At 37.3% G+C, this 23,679-nt stretch overlaps 1 protein-coding gene across 4 annotated transcripts in view; it reads right to left on the bottom strand.

Moving 5' to 3' along the window:
- plch1 (phospholipase C, eta 1) overlaps nucleotides 1-23,679 on the bottom strand; it is a 69,315-nt gene that overhangs the window by 24,184 nt on the left and 21,452 nt on the right. For 3 of the 4 annotated variants that reach the window (XM_030744450.1, XM_030744448.1, XM_030744449.1), the window contains exons 3-9: nucleotides 11,781-11,927; nucleotides 7,946-8,189; nucleotides 6,793-6,922; nucleotides 4,236-4,406; nucleotides 3,570-3,663; nucleotides 1,858-2,061; nucleotides 1,117-1,237 (exon numbers count right to left, since the gene is read on the bottom strand). In XM_030744450.1, coding sequence (XP_030600310.1) covers nucleotides 1,117-1,237; nucleotides 1,858-2,061; nucleotides 3,570-3,663; nucleotides 4,236-4,406; nucleotides 6,793-6,922; nucleotides 7,946-8,189; nucleotides 11,781-11,927 — 1,111 coding nt within the window. Of the gene's footprint in view, nucleotides 1-1,116; nucleotides 1,238-1,857; nucleotides 2,062-3,569; nucleotides 3,664-4,235; nucleotides 4,407-6,792; nucleotides 6,923-7,945; nucleotides 8,190-11,780; nucleotides 11,928-22,076; nucleotides 22,261-23,679 lie in introns of those variants that run through there. The other variant, XM_030744451.1, reaches the window with a different exon arrangement.

Genomic DNA, 23,679 nt, shown 5'->3' with positions numbered 1-23,679 from the left:
AAACACAAATTTAAGCTTTATTAATATCAGTGGTAGGGTAAAGGGAAAATCTGAATGGGACACACCTTTTTTTCCTTTCTTCATATGTTGTGAGCTAAATATGAAGCTACAGGCTGATAACAGTAGCTTAACATAAAGACTATGGAAACAGGTAGCCTGGCTTTGTCTGAATAGAGAAAAAATCTTCATGTCACTGTAAAGCTTTTTATCATGCACACACACAAAAAAAAACAGAATAAAAATCATAACAATATGTGGCTCTTCAAGCTTCATGCTAAGTTAAAATTAGCAAGTATTAGTTGCAGTTCCATATTTTATGTGGCAAATGTACTGCTCACATAAATACAACTTCAAAAAGTTCCCTTTAAACTAATAACAGCCATACAATACCTGCAACAATATCTCAGACCAGAAAGAATTAAGTTGAAAATAAGTTAAAGAACAGGCATACAGCCTTGAATTAACTTTAGTAAATAGTTCAACAAGCTGCCAAATGTAGTCCCACTTCTTGTTTACTTATAGAAATTGAGTGTACTCCAATATGGTTTTATTAGAAAAAGATAAATGGTTTTATAACACAGTCGCTGCCATCACAAGAAGCTGCAATACTGGATGTCAAATTGAGCCAACGTGGCAGCAGGAAGCTGCATCATTCAACACTTTGTTTGGGTAATGTTGGACCCAACAGAGACAAACCATGGCTCCTTGGGGGAGCTAGAGGAAGTGCTGCTAAGCAGATGGCTGGGTAATAGGTGCCATTTAGTGCCAGGAATCACAGTAATATCTGAAAGACACAAACCTTGTTGTCTACTTTCTGCAACTTTGTTGTGAAACATTTCGAAGGAAACTTTCAACATATTCATCAATATTTCATTATAACAGAGTGAGAAAAGAGAAAATATGTTTTAATCATGTTAGTGAGTAAAATGGAAAGATAAATAAGCCAAACAGCATTTCCATTTGGTATTCAAAGCTGTTTTCTCCCACTACAATAATGGGATAATGGAAATGTCTAGTTTCCATTAAACACTCAAAAACACTCAATCTCTCTCTGTCTCTCTCTTACAAATGCATACACATAAATATGCACACATACACACTGAAGCTTTGACTCACTGGTTATTTATGAAGGCATATTTATTGATGGTCTCTATGACAGACTTGAATGGTATCTTAGAGGTCAGCGTGTAGCCATGCTGGACCATCGGCTCTCCGTCGGGACCATCCCAACAGTCCACTGTAGAAGAAGAGGGAGAAATGATTCATAAATATAGAAAATATTTTTATGCAGTTCTCTCCTCAGAAAAAGCATGTTGCAAAGGTTATTACCAGTTGAGGTATTGGAGGTTGTAGGTTACATTTTATGTTAAAGTAAAGCTCTTTCGTATCCAAAAGAATCTGTCCAGTGATTGTCACCAAAAACAATGACACAATTTAATACATGCTGAAATGAAAATAATTTTTTATAATTATGAGCCTCCAAAAAAGCTATCTCATCTAATTACAGTAGTACATTTTCACTGTTGACATATTTATTAGTTACAATAAGAAAGGCTCAGGTGTTACTAGTTGCATTAATGAGTGTACTGTTCTACAACATGAAACATTAGGCAATAGGCACACCAGGACCCTGAAAGTGAAGTAGTGTAATGCAAGTGCTCTATTATCCATCCATACATACATTTTCATCCCTTTATCCAATTCAGGGTCACAGGGGCGTTGGAGCCTATCCCAGGTACCATAGGGCGTGAGGCAGGGTACACCATGGACTGTCCTTTTTCCTACTTTTTCCTACATGCTCAATTGTCTTCCATGCAATGGGTCAGGTCACACATTTAAATAGAGATGAATATTTACCTTCTACACAGCGGCAACCGGACTGCAACACCCAGGCATACATGTCAGTCTTGGAGTGGGAGAGGAGCTGGTCCCCGGTCAGGTAGGTGTTATGGGAGGAAGCGATGAAGTAGTTACAGAGAGGTTGGTCCATGTCTTGATTTACCTCGTGGTGCAAAGGGTTGAAAATGTCACATGTGGGACAGCGCATGAAATTTGTGAAACCTGAAGGAAAATATGAATTTTAATTACCAAAAAAAAGATAATGGGTAACAGATGTATATAATATAGGTTTTAGCATAGTTTCAATCATGTTTTACAGCTTTTGTATTATATACAATCAAAATTTTCCTTCATTGAGATGGGTCACTTTGCTGTGTGAATGAAATTTAATGACATAACCCTAATGGTATTCCCTGTGGCTCAACAGTACTTGTTGTTTAGTTATATTTTTTCCCCAACAACAATCCACTGGATCATTTCATATACAACTTCTTCCTTCATCTTTGCATTACCAAGTCAGTCTCCAGGAACTACAAATGGATGACAAACAACTCTAAAACCACAGTGCTCTGGCATCAAACCAGAGCTGTGAGTCTTCAAACGACACTGTTAGATATAAACATGGTTTAACTTTTTTTTTTTTTGGGGGGGGGGGGGGGGGGGGGGGGTGATACAGCATGAAGAAAGAAAGTTTCCTTTCATCCAGTGAGAATGCAAAGAAATGAGACAGGAATACCAAGAGCAAGAGAAGTAAGGAAGGAAGAGGAGCAGAGAGTTAATGTGGGAAATCAGACTGAGGAGGGGAATTAAAATAAGACAGAGGCTGAAATTAAAAGTTTTGATTTTAACAGTACAATATAAGACATGAATACTCATGTGTTAGAAAAACAGGTGTAAAGAGACTGAAAACTGTGCAATACATGTTAGTCTTCATGCTATACAAAAACATTCATTTAAATCTTCACACTGTCACTCCTATTTGAACACCCGTAATTCAGGACCGCAATGGGGGGAATGAGGAATACTGGTCTGATTCACCAGACATACACACAATGCTGGACTTGATGCCTCAAGAGACAAGATTAGTTAGACCTTCTGTCCCCTACTCCCTCATCTGCTCTGGCCGCACTCACTCTTCTCTTTCTCACTGCCCACATTCTGATTTGCCAATTTTCACACTTTGGCTACCCTCATCCATCCTCACACCTTCTTCTCCTTTAAGGTCACCCTTTTGAGTACATAGGGTGTAACTTAAAATGACACTGAAAGATAAAACCAGAACCATTCGTGGCTATCCTTTTATATTTCATAGTATTAAGTGGAATTCAAAAAACAGCAACAAAAAATGTTGCTGTGAATGTCAAATGTCTTTATAAATTTTGTGTAGTCAATGATGACCTGGCTTGAATTTGCTGGGTTTAGAAAGGCCATACATCAAGGGTAATTTTTTTTTTACAACACTATGTGTTATTTGTCTCTAGTCAAAGTGTCAGTCATAAGACACATAATGAGTTCAGCTTTACATGTCATCACTTCCAGAACATCAAAATGGCATCAACTCTGTCAATAGCTGGTATATTAAGAGGAAGAAAAATAATCACAAAATAAGTAATGGTGTTGCAGAGTGATGACATGCCATGAGAAACACAGGGAAGGAAATAGAGAAAGACTGACTGGATGCAAATGCAAATAGCAAATTTTGAAAAGGAAGATAAAGAAATAAAAGTTACCTTCGATCCCCATGACGCATTTTTGTTTATTTTCTTCAGACACCTCAAACTTGTCAATGATTTCTGCAACATACTCTGGAGTCACATTACTCATCTATACAGAAAGAAAATGAAAAAAATATATGAAAAGACCCATATTTGCACCTTTTGAAATGCAGTAAATAACTGGTTTCATTTAGTCTAGAAGGTCGAGGAAGTCAATATGATTTCCCATTTTTATATTAAACTGTGCAGCTAAATTTTAGAACCATATTAACCGGAGTATCTCAGGGTGGGAACTGAAAACAGAACATGATGAAAAATTACACCACTTAAATGTAAGAGAAGGGGAAAAATGTGTAAAAAAAATAAATAAGAGAAAACCTTGAGAAGAAAGAAAAAGAGCAAAGAAAAGTCATATAAAACAAGTTAAGTGCTCCCATGACACAAACCAATTTTAGGTGCAATACATTGGCTTAGTGGAGCAGATTCCTCTGGGCAGACAGCTTAGACAAAGGGAGTTAAACACTGGAGTAACAAGGATAGAGCAAATAGGAATATAATAAACCACTTTTCTGAGGCAGAATTACAATTTAAAGAGCTGATTTTTGAGACTGTGCTTTGCACTTCTAATCATAAAACTGAGCTGGGTTTTAACAGCTTTAGATGAGAATTTGATTGGCACACCTTTTGCTCATTGCGCAGGAAGTTGGCCAGCTCTTCCACTGTCAGGTGGTCCTTCCGATCACTGTAAGCCAACATCAGCAGGTACAGGTCCCGTCTAAGAGACATCATCTTGTAGAAGACAGAGAACTCCTCATATGTGAGGGTGCCCTGGTGATCATCTGTGTCTGCTTCCTGTGGTGATGAGGGAGTGATATGTCATTGACAACATGACTAAAGCTTTTTATATTTGGATTTTTAGACCAAAACTACAAATGCAAGATTTGTTAGGCTTATTAATTTATTGCTAATGTTTCTCTCAGTGAAGCTGTAATTCAGTGTGACATTTTTTCTGCAGTACAAAAAGTGCCATGAGTTTTTTTTTCCACCTGTAAACTTATCTGTTCCCTGATATTTGACTAAATGCATGAAGCTCCTGCTTCTATATCGCACGTCCTGTAAGTGAAAAGCTATTATCAACCCTACCAAGATACGAAACGATACGTATACTCTAAAATTGTGCAGATGTGCACACTGTAGCCACATACTGTCCCATCTTTTGAGAAGTAGCTTCCTTTTTCACACTCATACAGCACAGGTTCACACCACCAAACACATTACACAAACACATTACCGCCACATACACTTTTTTCCCCTTTACTCATATCTCACTAGATGTTTCCAGAAGGCATACACAGCTGGGCTCACTCCTTATTCTATCCTGCCACCCTGCGCCGTCGGCTTGGTGGGATCCAGCATCTCATATTACCTGGACCTCACGGGGGCCCATTCGACATCAAATCTAATAATATCAGCTAATGCCTCCATCGCACTCCCATAATGAGTTCAGTGTGAACACTGGAGACTCGATCACAGACAGAATCTACACACAACGAAAAGGATAAATCAGTGTGATTAACCTGGAATATATGGACAGAAAACAAACAGCTTTTGGATATTTTAAGCACCAAAAGCTGTTCAAATGATCCTGTCTCCTAGTGCGTTACTGGAAAAAGATATAGTAAATTTTTTTTTTTTTTTATAATTTAAACCCACAGATGGAACTCTTTAAGTTTAGTCCATTACGAGGGGATGAAACACTGAAATTCACTGTATCAACTGTGAACTATTGAAGGGCTAGAGAACAGGAGGCTTAAGGGAGAAACACTGTTCAGATTTTTTCATATCAGCAAATTCTATTTTAAAAAATGAGTTAATTCTTGGCTGAAAAAGGGATTTACTGTACAATGTGTTCTCGTAAAGAGCCATTTAGAAGCTTAAAGGCACTCAAACCATTTTCAGCCTCTACATTTGAGCAATGGGTCTACCCACAGTTTATTACAGTTTTTATTTGTGTCGTTAAAATGGTGAAACACAGATGCTTTTATGAACTATTCACAGCTGAGCAACTTGACAGTTGTGGCTGTGGTTGCCTATTGTTCCAGGACATCTACATAGCCATAATTAGGCAGTTAAGTTGAGTTTTATTTGTTTGATGTCATGATGGGATGCAAGAATGATTTAAGAGTTTTATGAAAAATGGCCTGGTTTGGGTCTTCACAGTAACAAATTGTCAAATTATTGTAATTATTTCTGATGTCCTTGGTGCTGGATCAATTTGTTAGGGAGGGACTCCATTTGTTCAGTTCCATTTGTGAACACTTTAAAGGAGGAGGGCATAAATTTTGAACCTTTAACTGTGTTTTCATCAGATTTACAGTCTTCTTACTGATAAAAGTATAACCTGTCATATAGCAAAGTAATAGCTAAACCACTAAAAGAAAAAAAAGTGTTTTTGTACTGTTAGTCTTCAATTTAATAACACAAAGATTTTATTTCTGCTATTAACAATAGCAGTAAAAAAAAAATCACAGATAATTTTTGTTTTTTTATCTGTAGGATAAAGGCCTTTATTTCTGATTGTGCAAACCCAATGAGCAGCACTGACTGGTTTCCTTGATTTACTGCAGCTCATTTTCTATCTAGAAAAACTCAAATTAAGAGGTGTGTTGAAATCGCACTCATTTTTCTTCAGGCATCGCAGGGATTGAATGTGTACTTCATGCATGTACCTCTTTACACTGAAAGTAATGGGAATAATTTGGAGTTTGTTTTTTATGGGCAATAGTTTTACTGGCCCAACCCAGGAAGATGAAACTGGACTGTATGTGACCCATGATGTAAAATGAGATTGATTTATGGAATAACATACCTGTCTGCAACTACTTGTCTCCTTACATTATAATATTCCTTTCCTATGAAAGTTCCTCTCTTGCATAAGGATTAAACAACTACTTAATAGTTCTAACATATTTATTTGAATTACATACAGGCAAAATAATTAAATCAGCTGAGCGTCTGTGTTAAAATGGAAAACCTTCTGCAATGAGAAGTTTTGTAAAATGTATATAAATTTACTTTGAGCAAAATATTGCATATAAAAGATGTGAAACTGTGAATGTCTGTTTGACTGTATGTTTTTTGTTTAGTTTAGCAGTATATTTTCAATTAGCATCCCATACTATTACTTAACACTGTGGACAGTAAAGGGTGAATACTTGGAATGACTTTGTGTTCTGACCTGAAACATTTGCTTGACTTTCCTGCGTGGCAAATTGACATTCAGCTTATGAAGAAGTTGGTAGATCTCGTCAATGTTTAGGAAACCATCACCATTCTTATCGGCTTCTTCAAACGTCTGCTTCATCCATGTAAGGCGCACACACATTAAGGAAAAAGAGGTGGGTTTTATGTGTATTTCTATCTACCTTATCTATCTACCTTTCGAGATAATTTCCAGCATTTCCACTTGTTTAATGTGAAACACAGACATAGATATATGAAAACAGATTAAGTAAAAACATTCTGATTGGAAGCTTTAGTATTACAAATTATCTGTTGAGAGTCTGCTTGAGTGAGTACATTATTTTTTAAGAAAAAACAACTGAAATTCACATTGTAGTGAAGAATTTTATTTTGAAAGATTAAACGCTTCCTTCAGAACTAAAAATATATACACTATATTGCCAAAAGTATTGCCTCATCTGCCTTCAGATGCATATGAACATAATCCATAGGGTTTAATATGATGTCAGCCCACCCTTTGCAGCTATAACAGCTTCCAAAAGGTTGTTCCACAAGATGTGTTTATGGGAATTTTTAAACATTCTTCCAGAAGCACATTTGTGAGGTCAGACACAGATGTTGGATAAGAAGATCTGACTCACAGTCTCTGCTCTAATTCATCCTAAAGGTGTTCTATCGGGTTGAGGTCAGGACTCTGTGCAGGCCAGTCAAGTTCTTCCACACCAAACTCACTCATCCATGTCTTTATGGACCTGCTTTGTGCACTGGTGTGCAGTCATGTTGGAAGAGGCAGAAACTGTGCCCACAAAGTTGGGAGCATGAAATTGTCCAAAATGTCTTGGTACACTGAAGCATAAAGAGTTCCTTTCACTGGAACTACCACGCTGGAATTCACTGAGCTCCTGTGAGCAACCCATTCTTTCACAAATGTTTGTGGAAGCAGTCTGCATGGCTAGGTGCTTGATTTTATACACCTGTAGCCATGGAAATGATTGGAACACCTGAATTCAATGATTTGGATGAGTGAGTGAATACCTTTGGCAACACAGTGTATGAATACAAAATTGTTTTTCTTCCAAGAAAATTGATGTTGAAGTCAAGACACCTGACAGCAGTGATCTGTATCCAGCTATTCATTTAAAGGATATTGGTCATGTGTACGCTGCCGCTTGGCCAATGAGTCCTCATCACTGATTCCGGCCATCAGGTAGCGGAGGCCAGTTATCCAAGTTCTGGCTTCTTCTGAATTTGATGTTACTAGGTCAAGGGACTCCATGTGGTTTCCATGATAGACTGTGAAACAACAGGCTGGGTCGAAGCCGCCATCCGCATGCCGATGGAAGATGTCTGATTGACCACCTTCTGTCACCTTATACAGTGAATCGATGGTGACTGACAGAGTGAAAAGATGAGAAGGAAGGAGGAAAATAATTAATTAAAAAGGCACAATTTCTCTCTCTAGTTGATACTGAATTACAAATTAAATGAAAGGCTGCTAATATTAAACTTTTGAAAAAGCAACAACTGTGTAAAAAATGTACTATAATAGTTAATACTCAAGTTCAAGTATAATATTGTTATAGTAAAAACATATCCAAAAGTGGCACAGTTGCACTGGCTGGCTTGTTCTATCATTATGACAAATATGTGCACAGACGTTAATCTCACAAACATCCATTTGCTCTACATTAAAGTGTACTATAAACTTCTGATTTGGTAACATTATAGCAAAAAAACTAGAGCACCCAACTTATTTTGAAAATCATAGTGCATTATAGTGCCAGTCGCCTCAAGTCACTTTATATTGCAAATTAAAGACACTAAAATATTAAAGAGAAAACCCCAACAATCAAATTTAATCAAACACTGTGGGAAGGAAGAATAACCTTTAACATACTTTTTTAAAATGTGTGTATCTATGTGTACCTGTGCTCTGTCCCCTTATTTATTCTGTTTTCTCCCCTCTATCTTTTTTTTCTTACTCTCTTTTCTTCCTGTCTGTCAGACCTGCACTCATATTTTTTGGACAGTAATAGAAATGAATAAATAAATAAAATAAAAAACAAACATTAACAAGAGGAGCCTAAAGAGAGTTTATAGAGCTCTTCTTGTAAAAGCAAATATGTTTGGCATAACAGTGCACTCGGATCATGATTCTGATTGTGAAAACTGCCAGTGAGAAGGAAAGGGAAAGAGGGAGAAATAATGAGAGAATAGAAAGACAAGGGCATGACTAGTTTTTAAAGATTCATTCTGCAGCAATGTTGAATTGGTTTGGGTGCTGAAAGAGACAGGACAGGAAAATTAAAGTTTATTATTTGCTGACAAATAAAAAAATATGGACTTACACTGTGGTATTATCCTTTAACTTTTTGAAAAATAACTATGATTAAAAAGATGCAGGTTCCTTCATGCTCTGCTTTTATGTGATACACAAAGGCAGAGAAAGAATATAAGTAGCTCCTATAGGCTTCAGAATATCACAGCCTAATGAGATTGGAGTATAAACCCAGCTATCTCTGAGTCTGTGTCTTTGTGAGGAAAGAGAGACTCCCTGCAGTAAAGTATGACCTTTTTCTGTATTTACAGTACACTCTATGCATTTCTTCGAGTTGCTGCTTTTCCCTTTATGTCTATAAAACAATTTCTTAATGACTTCCATCAATGCAAAAATCATTTTTAGCAGGATGTTTAAATGACTAATTAAAGGATTGGTGAGTTGTTGTTTTTTTTTCATTATTCAGTTACCTGTCTTACTACTCATCTTAAAATACATTTCGTCATGATCCATTCCAGAATTATCCACACTACACTCTCATACCACATCACTTCCTGTTACATAATCTCATCTCTGAAATACTGCTACAGTATGACTGAAAGCAACAATATGGCCGCCTTGTTTTGGCACTGCTAAGGAAGACGGTGCACACACACATTTTCAAAGAAATAGTCAGGCAGCTGTTGTGTGTTTCTCTTAATCATGTCAATGGAGAGGATCTAAGAGGCTTATCTAATGCTGACAGTCTACACATACACACACACTGCCATCTACACATGTAAGGACAGGTCCATAGACAGATGTATGCCTTAGTGGGTTGATGCAAAATAAAAAAAGAGCCAACGGTGCTTTGAGGGGGCTGTGAAACCTATAATGATAATCCTCTCAGAGCCAGAGCAGTGTGGTAAACTCAGATTATTAAACTTCAACAGACATTCCAGGAAAGAAAAAAAAAGAAGTTTATGGCTGCAAAAAAGGAAATAAAAAAAAAAAAAGTATTATTTGTGTTATATAAGAAGAAATAATCTTGTGTTGATATCTTTTTATAGCCTTAACTGTTGAGTTCTTGAAACAGTACAATATAAAACTGTATGTTCGAACAATTATGTATGCAAAGAGCAGAGAGTGGGGTTTATTGTCTCAGTAACATTTGTTTAGTTTTAAAAAACAAAAACACGTTGTTTCAGGCCATAGCTGATTTTTTTTTCTGCATTACACCAAAATCATAATCTTTCCAACAACTTAAACAGGTGTAGATGACAACCACTGATACCGATAAAATTATTCTATTTTATTTATTTTGCTTTTGAATTTTTTTTAATGATTTTCTGATTTTAAACCAAATTCATATTAATTATACTACTACATGTCCATGCTACAGTATCATTTGGTCTGTGATTTTAGACCATTAGTAAGAGATGGCTAGGCAACATAATGCTGTTATAATATATAGTATCATGCATAATTAAAGTTTTGTGGATAGAAATTAGATTAAATTACTGCTGTGAAGTAAAAATGACACAATGCTTTCCTACAGTGTTATAGGTATTTAAACACTACAAATGCGTCACTTTAGCCCATGGGTAGTGGTTACTAGGCAACATGATGACATCATAATATCTGATATGGATCGAAGGCAAAGATATACCTTTGTTCAAATTTTGCTTGCTCAGGGCCTGATTGTGTAGGAGGAATTTGTGGAAAAACAAACAGAGAGATTTTGTGTATTATTTGTGTATTTGTGTATTGTGTATTATATTCAGTGACCTTATAATATTACAATAATCTATAGGACACAGTTTTTATGGTAGCACAGTCTTGTAATAACATAACTGAAGAAAATGCAGAAGAATTCTTCTCAGAAACTAAAGGGAAACAATCTGTGAGAAATGATCTGATTTTTAATAGCACATATCTTACGCTGTAAATACAAAATGTATATACTCTACTATGGCCAGAAAGCACCTTGTGGCAAATCATTGTATTCTACACAAAAGTCATTTTCTATTGTAAATCAAAGGTAAACACTACTTTTACTCAAGACAATTTTTCAAACTTAACTGCACATTAATAAATGCAACTAGAGCCACCATTTTTAAAAAATATGTAGATTGGTATGCATGAAATACTGAGTTACAAAAGAAACCATATGATAGATGGCCTATTGATGAAGCGCAGTATACTTGCCCTTAAAAATGACATTAAAAGACAGCTGACTTTTTAATTTCTCAGAGGATTAATTCCCCTAATATTTAAGCTTCAGTATGAATCTTAAATATTAGGGGTATTAATCCTCTAATATTTAAGCTTCAGTATGAATCTTGAGACCGTGATGGAAATGCAGACAAACAACTGTTTATTAAGGTCCTGTATTTTAGCTGTTTTTTGTGCCGGGACCTCACATATGATTAGTAAGCATCGAGGCTAATCTATATGGTCACTTAGGTTGGAGGTTTGTTCGGTGGTACCTCTTGATGTGCTCCTTCAACTTAGACAAACTATGACAAAATGTTCTAATAAAGAATATTTTCCCCCATCAAATGTATCAGGAAGTTTAGAAATTATAGCATAATTTGAAAGAAAGCCGAACAGAAAGCCATATGCAAAAAGAATTCATGTATGTGTTTTTGTGTACATGCAGAGTGGTGAGTGTGTGTGCGTGTGTGTGTGTGTGTGTGTGCGTGCGTGCGTGCGTGCATACTCACTCTTAGCCTTCTCACTCTTGCGTGAAGGCTTCCAGCGAATGCAGGAACGATGTTCATCCAGGTAGAAGAGCCTTACCAGTGCTTTGGATCCTGCCTTCAGCTTTACCATCTGTGTCCCCGACTGCATAACACTCATGCATCTCTCCACTGCAAATAAATTCACACACACACACACACACACACGAAAAAGGTTAGTAGAGCACTATATCAAGACAAAAGAGAGGAACAGGTGTTTGGCTTTAACTGTATGTTCTCAGGAAGAAGTGTGGTAAAGTGTTACAGAGTCACACAGTTGGTTACTCAGCCAGCAGCTGATGTGGGTCAGACTCCAAAATGAACAGAGATGCTTCTGTGTAAGCACACAGGGCTGCTTTTCTGTTACCCCTCTGACCTGCTCCTAAGAGCAGCTCAGAGAAGGAAGAAGTAAAGAGATCTCAGAGAGCGAGAGAGAGACTCGTCTGATGTGTATGTCTCTGTTCTAAGTTTCACAGAGGGCCTAAAGAAATGTCTAAAAAAAAATCTTCACATTATGATGAAGCAGGTGGGAGTGAAGATTTGGCTGCATTCAGAGCTGGTGAATTTGTTGCATACCTATGCAGATACGTTTGCTTCAGTCTGTCAGTGCTTTCTGGTGTCTGTCTCTGAGATTTCTCCCCCTTCCCCAATCCAACTGGACTGAATACAATTCTCCTTGCGGGTCTCACAGTATTGAATATATTTCTTCAAAAAACTAAAATAATTCAAAAGCAGAATCTGTGTTGCTGCTACTCTGGATTATCAACAGACCTCACTGTGAGCAGTATGAATTGAAACTATGATTTGTTGATGTTGTTTTTGTGGAGAAGGGTTTGTGGCGGCTAGTTAGGTAACTTCAGTGCTGGGCTGCAAGGTTTGATATGTGCACCTGCTGCATCATACCTTTTTTTAAAAAATAAAATGAGAATACTGTCGTATTTATAAAAGTCTCTGCCCATCAGCTTTAATATTAAACACACACAAACATGCTGATTGCAAATCTATGCTTAATATTTTCACAGTAAACACAGGCAGACGATGGTCAGGTCTCTGCCCCCGCATTACATTGTAGCAGTATAGTACTCATGTGTGTCTTATAGCAGGAACTGAAAACTCAATTTCTGGCAGTTATCTACTGGCAAAGGTTCAATTAAAGACACTTGAAGTATGGTGAGGAGGGGGGCAAAGTGTTCTGAAGAGGAGAGCAGAGGGACTGAAATGATGGCAAGAAGTGGCTTTGAGTTTGATTGCTTGAGTGCCTAGTACTGTCCAGCTTTGAGAAAGGATAAAAGACAAAGCTTCAAACTTTTTTACTTTGTGTGACAGCTGGTGGCACAGATATAGACAGGGATGACAGCAGAGAGACGGGGAGATTTCCATCCTCATTAGTGGAGTGTGTGCACGCCTCTGTGTGTATGTGTGTATGCGTGGCTGAGGATATTTCACATTTTCATGTAGGGATGCATCATTTTTATGTTAACATGCATCATGTAGATACATACATCTGACACTTACAGTAAGTAAAGTAGAAAGATGAATGAAATACTTGATAAACTCACTGTTAAGTTTTCAGATATCTGGCCTTAAAACATTGCTGACACATTTTAAATGCCTCCTCCCTCCCTTGACCAGACTGTATTTATGAACTGCTAATTATCATTTTAGTTAAATGTTAAGTTTTGACAGTGATAGAACAGAAACATGTGGTTGGAGAGAAACTCTCTGCTTTCTCTGGGAAAGTTATTTACTAAGATAGACCTGATGAGAACAATTCTATACATCATTTCTCTAATTATATCTTTGCAGTCACCGTGTAGAAGATGCACCACAACAAATATGATGCTGATGTGATGATCTAAAATATGCCATGGCTAATATAGTAACAAAAACTGGAACTGCCAGCTTCACTGCCTGCTTTCTGGAGTTGCTATGAGCTAAATGACTTTCTTAAGGAAAATCTAGTCAGATGTTTGCCAACACATACGCTGGAGCCAAGTCCTCAAGGCCAAGGCACTCTCAAAAAGACACAAATCATTTGGTGCTGCTGAATAGTAGTGATAATAATAATAGTAATATCCCCACACTCCTTGTCTGTTCCCTGTTCATGTTTTTATCCTATGCAGGCACAATTTACAACATTTCAACCAGAGATCATCTTTTTCAGATAAAGTTGAGAGAAAACACACTTGTATTGATGACAATGAGGGGCAATACAGGAGTGATTGCACATTTCCCATAATAATTACTTACAATAATTTCTTTTTTTATAGAGCTACTTAGTAAATGATCCACAAAATCAGCAGAAACTGGATTATATTTGTATCTAAAAAAAAAAAAAAACTCAGTTCTACACTTTCCAGGTTTGTGCTCCCCCACTTTGAAAAACAGGCTGCCTTCTGATAAGTAGACATTTAACTATAAACTATTTCAGTAGGTTTAGGATGATGAATTAACCTCTTCCTCTAGATGTGTAATGTGCAGCCATACCGCAGGCTAGAGCTGAGGAATTACATTCCTAAACCTTCAAGATGAGCTGTGATTACTGTGAAGTGTAACACTTTATATTAAGGTACGAGTATCCACTATCAGCTGGCTGTTTTTAGGGTGCATAGCTGCAGCATAAGGGCAATTTAGTAGTCATTACTAAACAGCCCTTATGCTGCAGCTATGCACCCTAAAAACAGATGCAGCATAAGGGCTGTTTAGTGGTCATTATTCAGTATGTACTGATGCCTTATTTTACATTACAATATTCTATAATTATTAGGGTATTAAGAGATTTTCCTACAAGAACCCTCTGCTGCTGAAAACTAGTAAATTAGTTATTAGCTACATACTTTGTGATTGGGACTGAATTTGGACAACTGTGATAGAGCAAACAATTATATAATTATATATTATTATTATATTATTATATTATATAATTCATGGACATCTACTCTCCAACAACAGGCTGCAATTGAAAGGAAAACTCCGTAGTACTTGCAGTTACCCAAAGTAGCTATATACCACTTAATGTTAAATTAATGTTAATTTTGCAAACCAAAGTGGATCTTTGACAGTTTAAGACAACAAATAAAACATAAACATCACAGTCTGCACGTAAACACATTTGTCAGCCATTGCCCTTAAGCCCAAACATTTACTCCAACCATAAGGTTCATGATAATTCTTCTCCTGAACCAGTATTTAAATGAAGGTGAGCGCTGGTGTAAATTTCCATTCATGCAGTCCCTCAACAAAAATCTCAATGTGCTATTTAATGAAATTAACATAGCATCTATTTCAAAAACAGTCATGGTTAAGAGGTTAGGAAAATGTGTTTCCTGCAACTAAATGCATGCATGATTATTAGCTGTTTATTTTTTTTTAAATCAGTGCTGAAGGAACCTAATGAGTCTTCAGGGTTTACAAATACAAACTGTAGCTGTGTTACGCCCCTCTGCGATCTGTAGTCTCTTTGTAGTGGCAGTGAGAGTGTTTCAGGTGCTGCTAATTGCTGATTATCTGCACCTAAAATTCTGGTGTCAGTCTCCACTTTATGTTGCGGCTTTTGAGCCAGGTCGTAACAAACTGTCTAAAGGCTTCATGTCAAAATTAAAAAATTAAAAAAATCTATTACAGTTGTAGTAGTAGACACAACTACACAAAAAAATATTTAAAAAATCCATATTTTGATGACATGGGCGATTATCTTCAAAAACAGCAAAAGTCAAACCTCTTGTGGCTCTAAAACACGTATTTAAGCATACTTGGCAGGGCACACACTCAGCAGAGCGCTGAGTGCAATCTGCAGTCTCTCTGTCCCGAGGACAGGCTTAGCACGTATTTTGCTTTCGATACGAGATGAGTTCTTTTAGTCACAGATGCTCACTCCAGAGACGTGCAGAAACACAACTAAAAGCAAACGAGTCCAAAAGATGCGTATTACCTCTGAAGGCTCATAGCACATCATAAATGCAAGAATAGTCACACAACCTGTCATGTTAATAACACAACGAAGAACAAACATTAGAAGACTGTGCAAATATATATAACAAGCTAACTGCTCTTTAGGCGTTAGCCAACAGTAATGGACTGCAAGGGTCACTGTTTATAAATGATGTGCTTGAATTTATATAAAAGGATTAGAGATGTGAACATCTGATATGACAAATGGTCAAACACGGGAAAAGAAGCAGCTTAAAATACAAATTCACTGTTAAAAGTATGTTTTTGCTGAGTAGGTTATAAGCCAAATACGAAGATATTTTATTTGAAGTTGAACAACCAATTGTGGTAGCAAAATGCTGCCTCTTTATACTTCCAGCAAACAAAGAGAAGCATTAACATTCATTTGAATTCATGTTTCTCTCCACCAGGCCAGTATTTACTCAACCCTTCAGCAACTCTTGAGGGAACTATTTATTTATTTATTTTTATTCTATCCACTGGATATATATACACATAATACACTGAGTCCATCAAAGATGCTTTGCTGAAAAAAATATGTTCTTAAGATTAATATGAGTAATCACAGTGAACCAAAATGGTAAAATTATGAGCCATAAAACTTAAACCCTGTGCTAGATGATACTAAAAAAGCACCACAGAGCAGACAGAAGCTGCAGAACTGGATATTTCTGTTAGTCTATCCTGTGAGAAATATTTCATTTAATGCAGTGCCCTCCGTTTGTTGTTTAGCAAATAAATATTATTTAGTTGATCTGTGAAACCCTATTACAGCAGCCACAAGAGCAGCATCCTGGGAAGGAGGTTATGATTTGTTTCATTTCAATAAATTATATGACTCAGGACCATAATCACATGGTGTGGAGTATAAACAGATCATACTGGCAAAACAATGGCACATGGCATGGCTACAGAATAACAAATATTGGTTAAATAAAGGAAGGACATTATTCCAGAGTCACCACATTTGCAAAAGTAGTTTCTGTTATCTGATTGGAGTAACAAAATAATAATTGCATTTATGTAAATATAACACAAAGAAAATGGCCTGCCTGCACTTTTGGTTCTCATACAGCAGATTTTTTTTATACCATTTTAAGCTCGTGTTAGATAAATATCACCTGATGTCATACTTCTGAACTTATAACATTCACTGCTTCTGGCTTGTAGAATCATGGCCTTCACAGTTTCACTACCACTTTAGCGAGTGGTTGGTGAGTGTTTGCAGACAAGTTGGCACCTTGCATGCAATCTATGGGCGACCACAGAAATGTGCTGGCAACCAAAGAAATCACAAGAAGGTTTTTGGTGCAGCGCGCTCTTTGTAACAGATTTCACCTCATAGCAGCGACCACTCAACAACCAGAGTCATTTTTCTCTAGTGGCCACAGATTACCAGGAGGTTGCCAGCTGGTCTCCAGGCCTGTGTGACTGAGGCCTAAATCAAATTGACTACAAAAAAACCCTAAAAAAAATGCTAAATTTGCTGGGATATTTGCTTATGTAGTTTCTCATTGTGAATGTCAAATGAACAAATGTATTTCACAGTGACATTAAAATATTCTGCAGTGCATAAAACTATAGTTGGGCAATTAGCTTTAATGCAACCAGTTTAATCAGCATTCACTGAACACTGTAGTCTTGTGCATTCTTTAGTGATAAAGTGTTAATATTGTTTACCACTGTAACTGTTAAAAAAAACAAAAGTGGCATAATTTTTGCCCCATTGTTACCTCCACTAAAAAAGTTGTGTTTTTGGTAGCGTGTGTGTGTGTGATGTGTAAATATGATAGTTTGAAAAGTTTTGAATGAATTCTCATACAACTTTGCAGGAGTGTAGAGTGGGGTCAGGTTGACAATCCATTAAAATGTACCTTACATCCACCAAGGTCTTCATGGACAACTTCATAATTTATTGGTTGTAAATTGACCAAAAAAAAACCTTATAACTTAGCGACTAGGATTCTTACAAGTGTGGCAACTACATAAACATTTAAAATATCATGTCACATTTGACCTCTGAGCCCTCTGAGTTTCTTGGGCGCCAGGGTGGCTTAGTGGTGAAGCCAGCGACCACATACATATGCCGCGTTGCAGTGCGGGCGGCGTGGGTTCAAGTCCCAGCCTGTTGCTAATTTGTCCGCGTGTCTTCCCCTGTATCTTTCCCCCATTTCCTGTCTCCCTCCACTGATGATAAAAGCCGCTGTGGCCAAAAATGCAAAAAATATATATATATAAAAAAAAAAAAAAAGACTGTTTCTTAATGCCATTGTTTGTATTGACAACTTATGGGCATATAGGGAATAATACACAGGGATTTAAAATATCACATTATTTTATCATGACTTTTTTCTGTACATTATAGTAACAGATTATAACCTTTTAAATACATAGCAGTTTGAATACATGTACAATGTTCCTGAGTACTTTTTTATAAAACAAAATAAACTTGATCAAAAACTTTTTTCACTTGATATTTGTTACCAAACATTTAAACAAATTTTACTAAACAATAAAATGAATGCTACACTTGCACTATATCCACATAAATAAAATATATTAAAAAAAAAATTATACTCAGAATTATGTCAAATAGATTATAATGGGTTTCAACAGGGCGAATAACAAAAGCCTGCATTTTGCACTTGCTTTTAACGGCACTACAAACTTCTTAAAGTATGTTTAAAAAGAACAAAGAAAATAAATGAATACTATTCCCTTAAAAGTAAATACTGCCCAGAGAGTGAGCTGCCTTGGCAGAGGTTTACGCTCTCTGAGAGCTTCTTGTTATATTTAGTACATGATAGTTCAGAAGAATTAGGATATGAGGCACAAGGTTTCATTACATCCCCTAAGAGTTCTATATAAATATTAAATGTAATTTTTTTTATATCCAGCTTTAAATTACTTCTTACTCTTAGCCATTTTAAATCATTTATCACATTGTAGGGAACACCACCAACTTATATTGGCTCATAATGGATGAGCAAGTACTTTATAGTGTTGTAAGGAGCCTTCAGGGCTGTAGAAAATAATAGGACACTGAAGACACAGAGACATTCAGGGAAAAGAATTAATCAAAAACAAGAAAATAGGCCATGTTACATTATTTATCACACATAGCCATTTATGAAATCCACAGCTTCATTAACAATGGATTTCAATGGAATACTCTGTCATATGTGGGTTTCCTGTAATGCTAATCATATCCACAGTCTTTCTCAGCTCGCTGTGTCAGTCTTTTAAAATCCATGACTCAGACTAGACAAGTTGCAGTTGCAAGACAAGTTGCAGCATCACTCTGCCAGCAGTTAGATATGTAACATCACAAATCAGGCCCAAAGTGAATAAATGCTCTTCACCAGCCCTAGAAAGTACATGCCCACTGTTCCCTTGGAGCATAAATATGTAAAAGTGTTTTTCCAAGAGGCAGTCAGATATATTTCACAAGAAAATGCTCAAAGGGAATACAGAAGTCTTTTTTTTTTTTTTTTAATTTATCCATCCTGCTCAACAGCCAACAAAAGGCAGCTTTCCAGAAATAGAGGACTGACATGCAGGTATAATTTCAACATCTGTTTGCATAGAAGCACAACCTAAAGTAAGTTCACTCCCTCCCTTGCTGCTTCTTTTTCCATGTTTGCTCTATTTTCTTCAATCCATCCCTGCTATTCCTTGACCTTTCTGCGGGCATTCTCCTGTCACTCTGTTTTCCATCACCATGATAAGCACCACAAAAGAGCCAAATCTCAAACTTACACTCCCTTCCAAAAGTATTAGAACAGTGAGGGCAATCCCTTTATTTTTACTGTAGACTTAAAATGTTTGGGTTTGACATAAAAAGAATCAATATGACACAAAAGATCAACATCTCAGCTTTTATTTCCAGATATTTACATCAAGGTGGCACCTTTTGTCTGAACCCACTCATTTTTCTTGTGAGCAAAAGTATTGGAATAGATAAACTTAAAATAGATTAAAGTGAATAAGACAACATTTAGTTGCAAATCCTTTACTTGCAATAACTGCATCAAGCCTGTGACCCACTGACATCACTAAACTTTTACATTCTTCTTTTGTGATGCTTTGCCAGGTTTTCACCGCAGCCTCTTTCAGTTGTTGTTTTGGGGGTTTACGCCCTCCTCATTAGCAGGTAAAATGCTCTAGAGTTTAAGTCTGGAGATTGACTAGGCCAGTCTAAAGCCTTTCATTTCCTGCCCCTGATGAACTCCTTATCTTATCTTATCTGCATAATATAGGACCTGTCAATCAGTTTGGTGGCATCTTTCTTTAAACTGGCAGACAAAATGTTTTTGTTCGGTTTTCATGTTGGTTACTCCTCTAACTATAAATGCACAATCTGCACAGGCAAAGCCCAAATCTGAACCTGAGTGCAGACATTCTGCGCTATTTATTGTTTGAATAATCAATGCAACAGGATGCACCTGGGCAACAAAACACACCTGTCAGTCGACAAAAGGTGCTATCTTCTGAACTGTGTATCAGATCCAGATGTAAATACCTGTAAATAAAAGCTGACTTGTTGCTCTTTTGTCTCATATTCATCTTTTAATGTCAAACCCAAATGTTTTCAGTCTAAAGAAAAAATAAAGGGATTGGCTTCACTGTTTCAATTCCTTTGGAGGTGAGTGAATTTAGGCTGGACACTGAAAAAACAGAATGGAAGAGAACAGGTGGGTTAATAGCTGCCCAGGAGAGGGAAGTCGGCTCACAATAATAGATGAGAACTCATTTAAGGAGCTCTTTGAAGACCAGTGATGTTGAATCAAATAATCAGTGCCCTGAACACCTTGTCCAATTTCCCCTGAAGTATTATTTGCTCAAAGCATCTGAGGAGAATATAAATTTTACAGTTTCAGTTCAAATTTGTAATTCTAGTCTCTCTCTTAGAGACACCTTTGCAAAAATGAATTCACTGCCTTTTTAACCTCACTTGACATTTTTATGCAAGTTATCCTGTGATGGTGGTCTTTGTGCTTTACCGGTGCTCTCCCTGCAACCTTCCAAAAAAGGATTTTATACAGAAATACATGGCTGCTCCACCCAAGTATGAAAAATGTGATTTTTTTTTTCCTTTCTTTTTTACCTATTGGAGAGTAGAAAAAATGAAGAACAGCTTTTCTTTTTTCTACTTTTTAGCTTCCATTTCCTCTGCTGCTGCACATGCATCTACTGCTGTGCTGTGTGTGTGACAGTTTATGTGCGTGCATGTGTAAAATCTCATCATCTCTGTCGGCGCACAGCAGAGAGCAGATCAAAGCTTTGTCTTTCCACAGAGGCCAAGGAAATTCAAACATATTTTAATGGGGTAGGTGATGAAGACGCCTCTGTGATAACCTGATGAACAAAGCCTGTCCTCACTTAGATCCATATAATAAGGCCTGGGACCGCAAACACATTTCACATAACACCTGGTATTTGATTATCAGCTACAACAGCTTTCATTAATCATTTTCAATCTTAACTGCCATTTTTTTAATCACAACACTGATGTGAGTGTCCTATTAGCTATGCCCTCATTTGACTGACTAATCAACTCGGGCTAATATTTCATTTTTTTGCATGGCCCTGTATGAGATCTCTGTTAAGATTTGGTCTAAGGGTGATGACTAGAATGGACAACAGTCCAAAGAGTTATTGTAATTTATTCATAACTACATAAATTCATATTCACCAGCATCTGCCTGATCCTTCATGCACTATTCATGTGGCATAAGGCACCAACACTCAAACTATCTGAACCAGTTTGGTTACTGAAAAACAAACTGCATTCAGACAAGAATAAAACTGTCCGAATCGAGGCTTCTGCCACACAGCTTTCGTTACCTGCAGGTTTGCTTTGTGCACTCAAGTTTATTCAAGATGTGATTCGGTCCACAAGACAAAATGACATTTACACGGCAATATAATGTGAGATAAAATATGCAAAAATCAACAAACAAACCAGAAAAATCTTCCCTCATGAGGACTCTTCTGTGGGTTCAAAGTTATGGTAGCTGAAAGTGAGCAATTTGATTATTCTGGGGATGTTCCATTGCATAAACATGAGCTCCTGCTCTGCTCCTGTGCTATGAATAGCACCAGGATGTGAGGTGTTCAATATGCAAGATGTTGGCACACATTTAGAAAACCTGTACAGAAACAAAACATGAAGATGCGAGTTTTTCACAACATATATCAATTTAAGTCTAAACGATGGGGAAAGCATGACAAAAATGCTGTCAACTCTTATTTGTTGACTTCAGTCTGTGTTAGTGTCTAGACTCACACACATGCTTAAAACACACAGACGCACAGATGTCAACTTACCAGTCTGTGTAAGCCTGCATTTCTGTGGTACAGCCACGGTGCCACCAATATGGTATATGTTACGCGCCAGGAGAGTCGCTACTGTTAACGCAGCAGACTTTTCAGCAGGACCGTGAATAAAGGTGGATTGTACTTTATGAGCAGACAAAGAAGTGGGACCAAAAAGTGAACAAATTTCCTCCATTTCCTCAGCAGAAAAACAAAAGTCGCCTGTAGGAGTCCACCTCAGCTCAGCCCCAGTATGAACCACACTCAGCTTTACCTGTAGCTAAACCCTCTGAAAACCACTTGCGCTTTTCCTTAAATTAGGCTTGATGGACAGAGCGCACTCACTTCAGACAGCCTCCACAATCCAAACAAGAAGCAAGCACACCAACACTCCTGCTGTTCATCTTCCTCTGTGCTGTGCTCTGATCTGTAGCGTCACCTTCATCTGACAGGCTTGAATCTCAAAAAAAACACACATGTCCACCTTTCCCGTGGTCATCTGTTCTCCACTCCCGCTCTTCCCATCCACCTCCCTCTGATGTTCGCAGGTCTTTCAGAACATGTGCAGCTGTGTGAGTGTGGCTGCCAACGTGCTGCTCTGACAAACAGATTTGTATTGTTGTGCAGTTTGTGGAGTGATTATGAAGAGCATGGGAGGAGGATAGTGCAGATTTGTGTCTCTGTATCAGCTGGGTTCATTAAGGTCAACCAGTGGGATACAGGGATAAGAATGATGACATAACATTCATGATAATGCATTACTAAAAGTAAGATTTAATGGGCTGACATGTGGGAGGAGTGTATGTGGGGATGTGAGTACAACAGGAAAAGTCGGAGATGGCACATCTGTTCATCTTTCACTAAATGTGCTGCTATTATACATAAACCTTTCCCTCCTAGGAGTATAGTCCTCTTCCTCCTCATTAAAATGTATTTGATCAGGAAATTAAAGATGCCATTTGTTAGGAGCAACATAATAATGTAATTTAATTAATGCGCTTATGTGTTGTTTTTCATCCCCTAATCTGGTGTTAAAATCACAGTCAATAAGCTATAGAACAGCTCGAAGATATGAATGGCTGGTCAATTAGGGAAGGCTTGGGTACATCTAATTATGATGTGCTTTTTTTTGGGGGGGGGGGGGGGGGGGGTCCTTTGTAAATTTTTTCAGGCTATACTGAAGCACTGTTTTCTCGCTTTTTACCCTTGAGCAGAGAAGTCCTGGAGTGGTACTTCTCATCTCTTCTCTAGCACTTACAGTTGGACGAGAAAAGCATGCTGTGATGAAGAGAGGCCAGATGCAATAATTGCTCAAATACAGAGATAATGACAAGCGTTTCCAGGCAGTATCTCCTTGAAGATTGAACAAAAAAGCTTGAGAGGAATTCATAACATGCTTACTGTCACACCGCTGCATACATGAAGTATAGTTATTTTGAGATGGCATGCTTCACCAGTTGTTGGTTTTTCATTAGAAATACAACTTTGGAAATGTGGTGAAGTTAGTATAGTTGGTATAGTTTATACCTCCATTGTTTGAATTCAATTTACTGCATGTGTTAAGCTGCTGGATGCCCTAATTTCCTTTGGGATCAATAAAGTATTTATCCATCCA

The sequence above is a fragment of the Archocentrus centrarchus genome, chromosome 13 (assembly GCF_007364275.1).
Source record: "Archocentrus centrarchus isolate MPI-CPG fArcCen1 chromosome 13, fArcCen1, whole genome shotgun sequence".
In the NCBI taxonomy this organism is placed as follows: domain Eukaryota; kingdom Metazoa; phylum Chordata; class Actinopteri; order Cichliformes; family Cichlidae; genus Archocentrus; species Archocentrus centrarchus.
The sequence above is the reverse complement of the archived record's forward strand: the minus strand, read 5'-3'. Positions and strand labels throughout refer to the sequence as shown.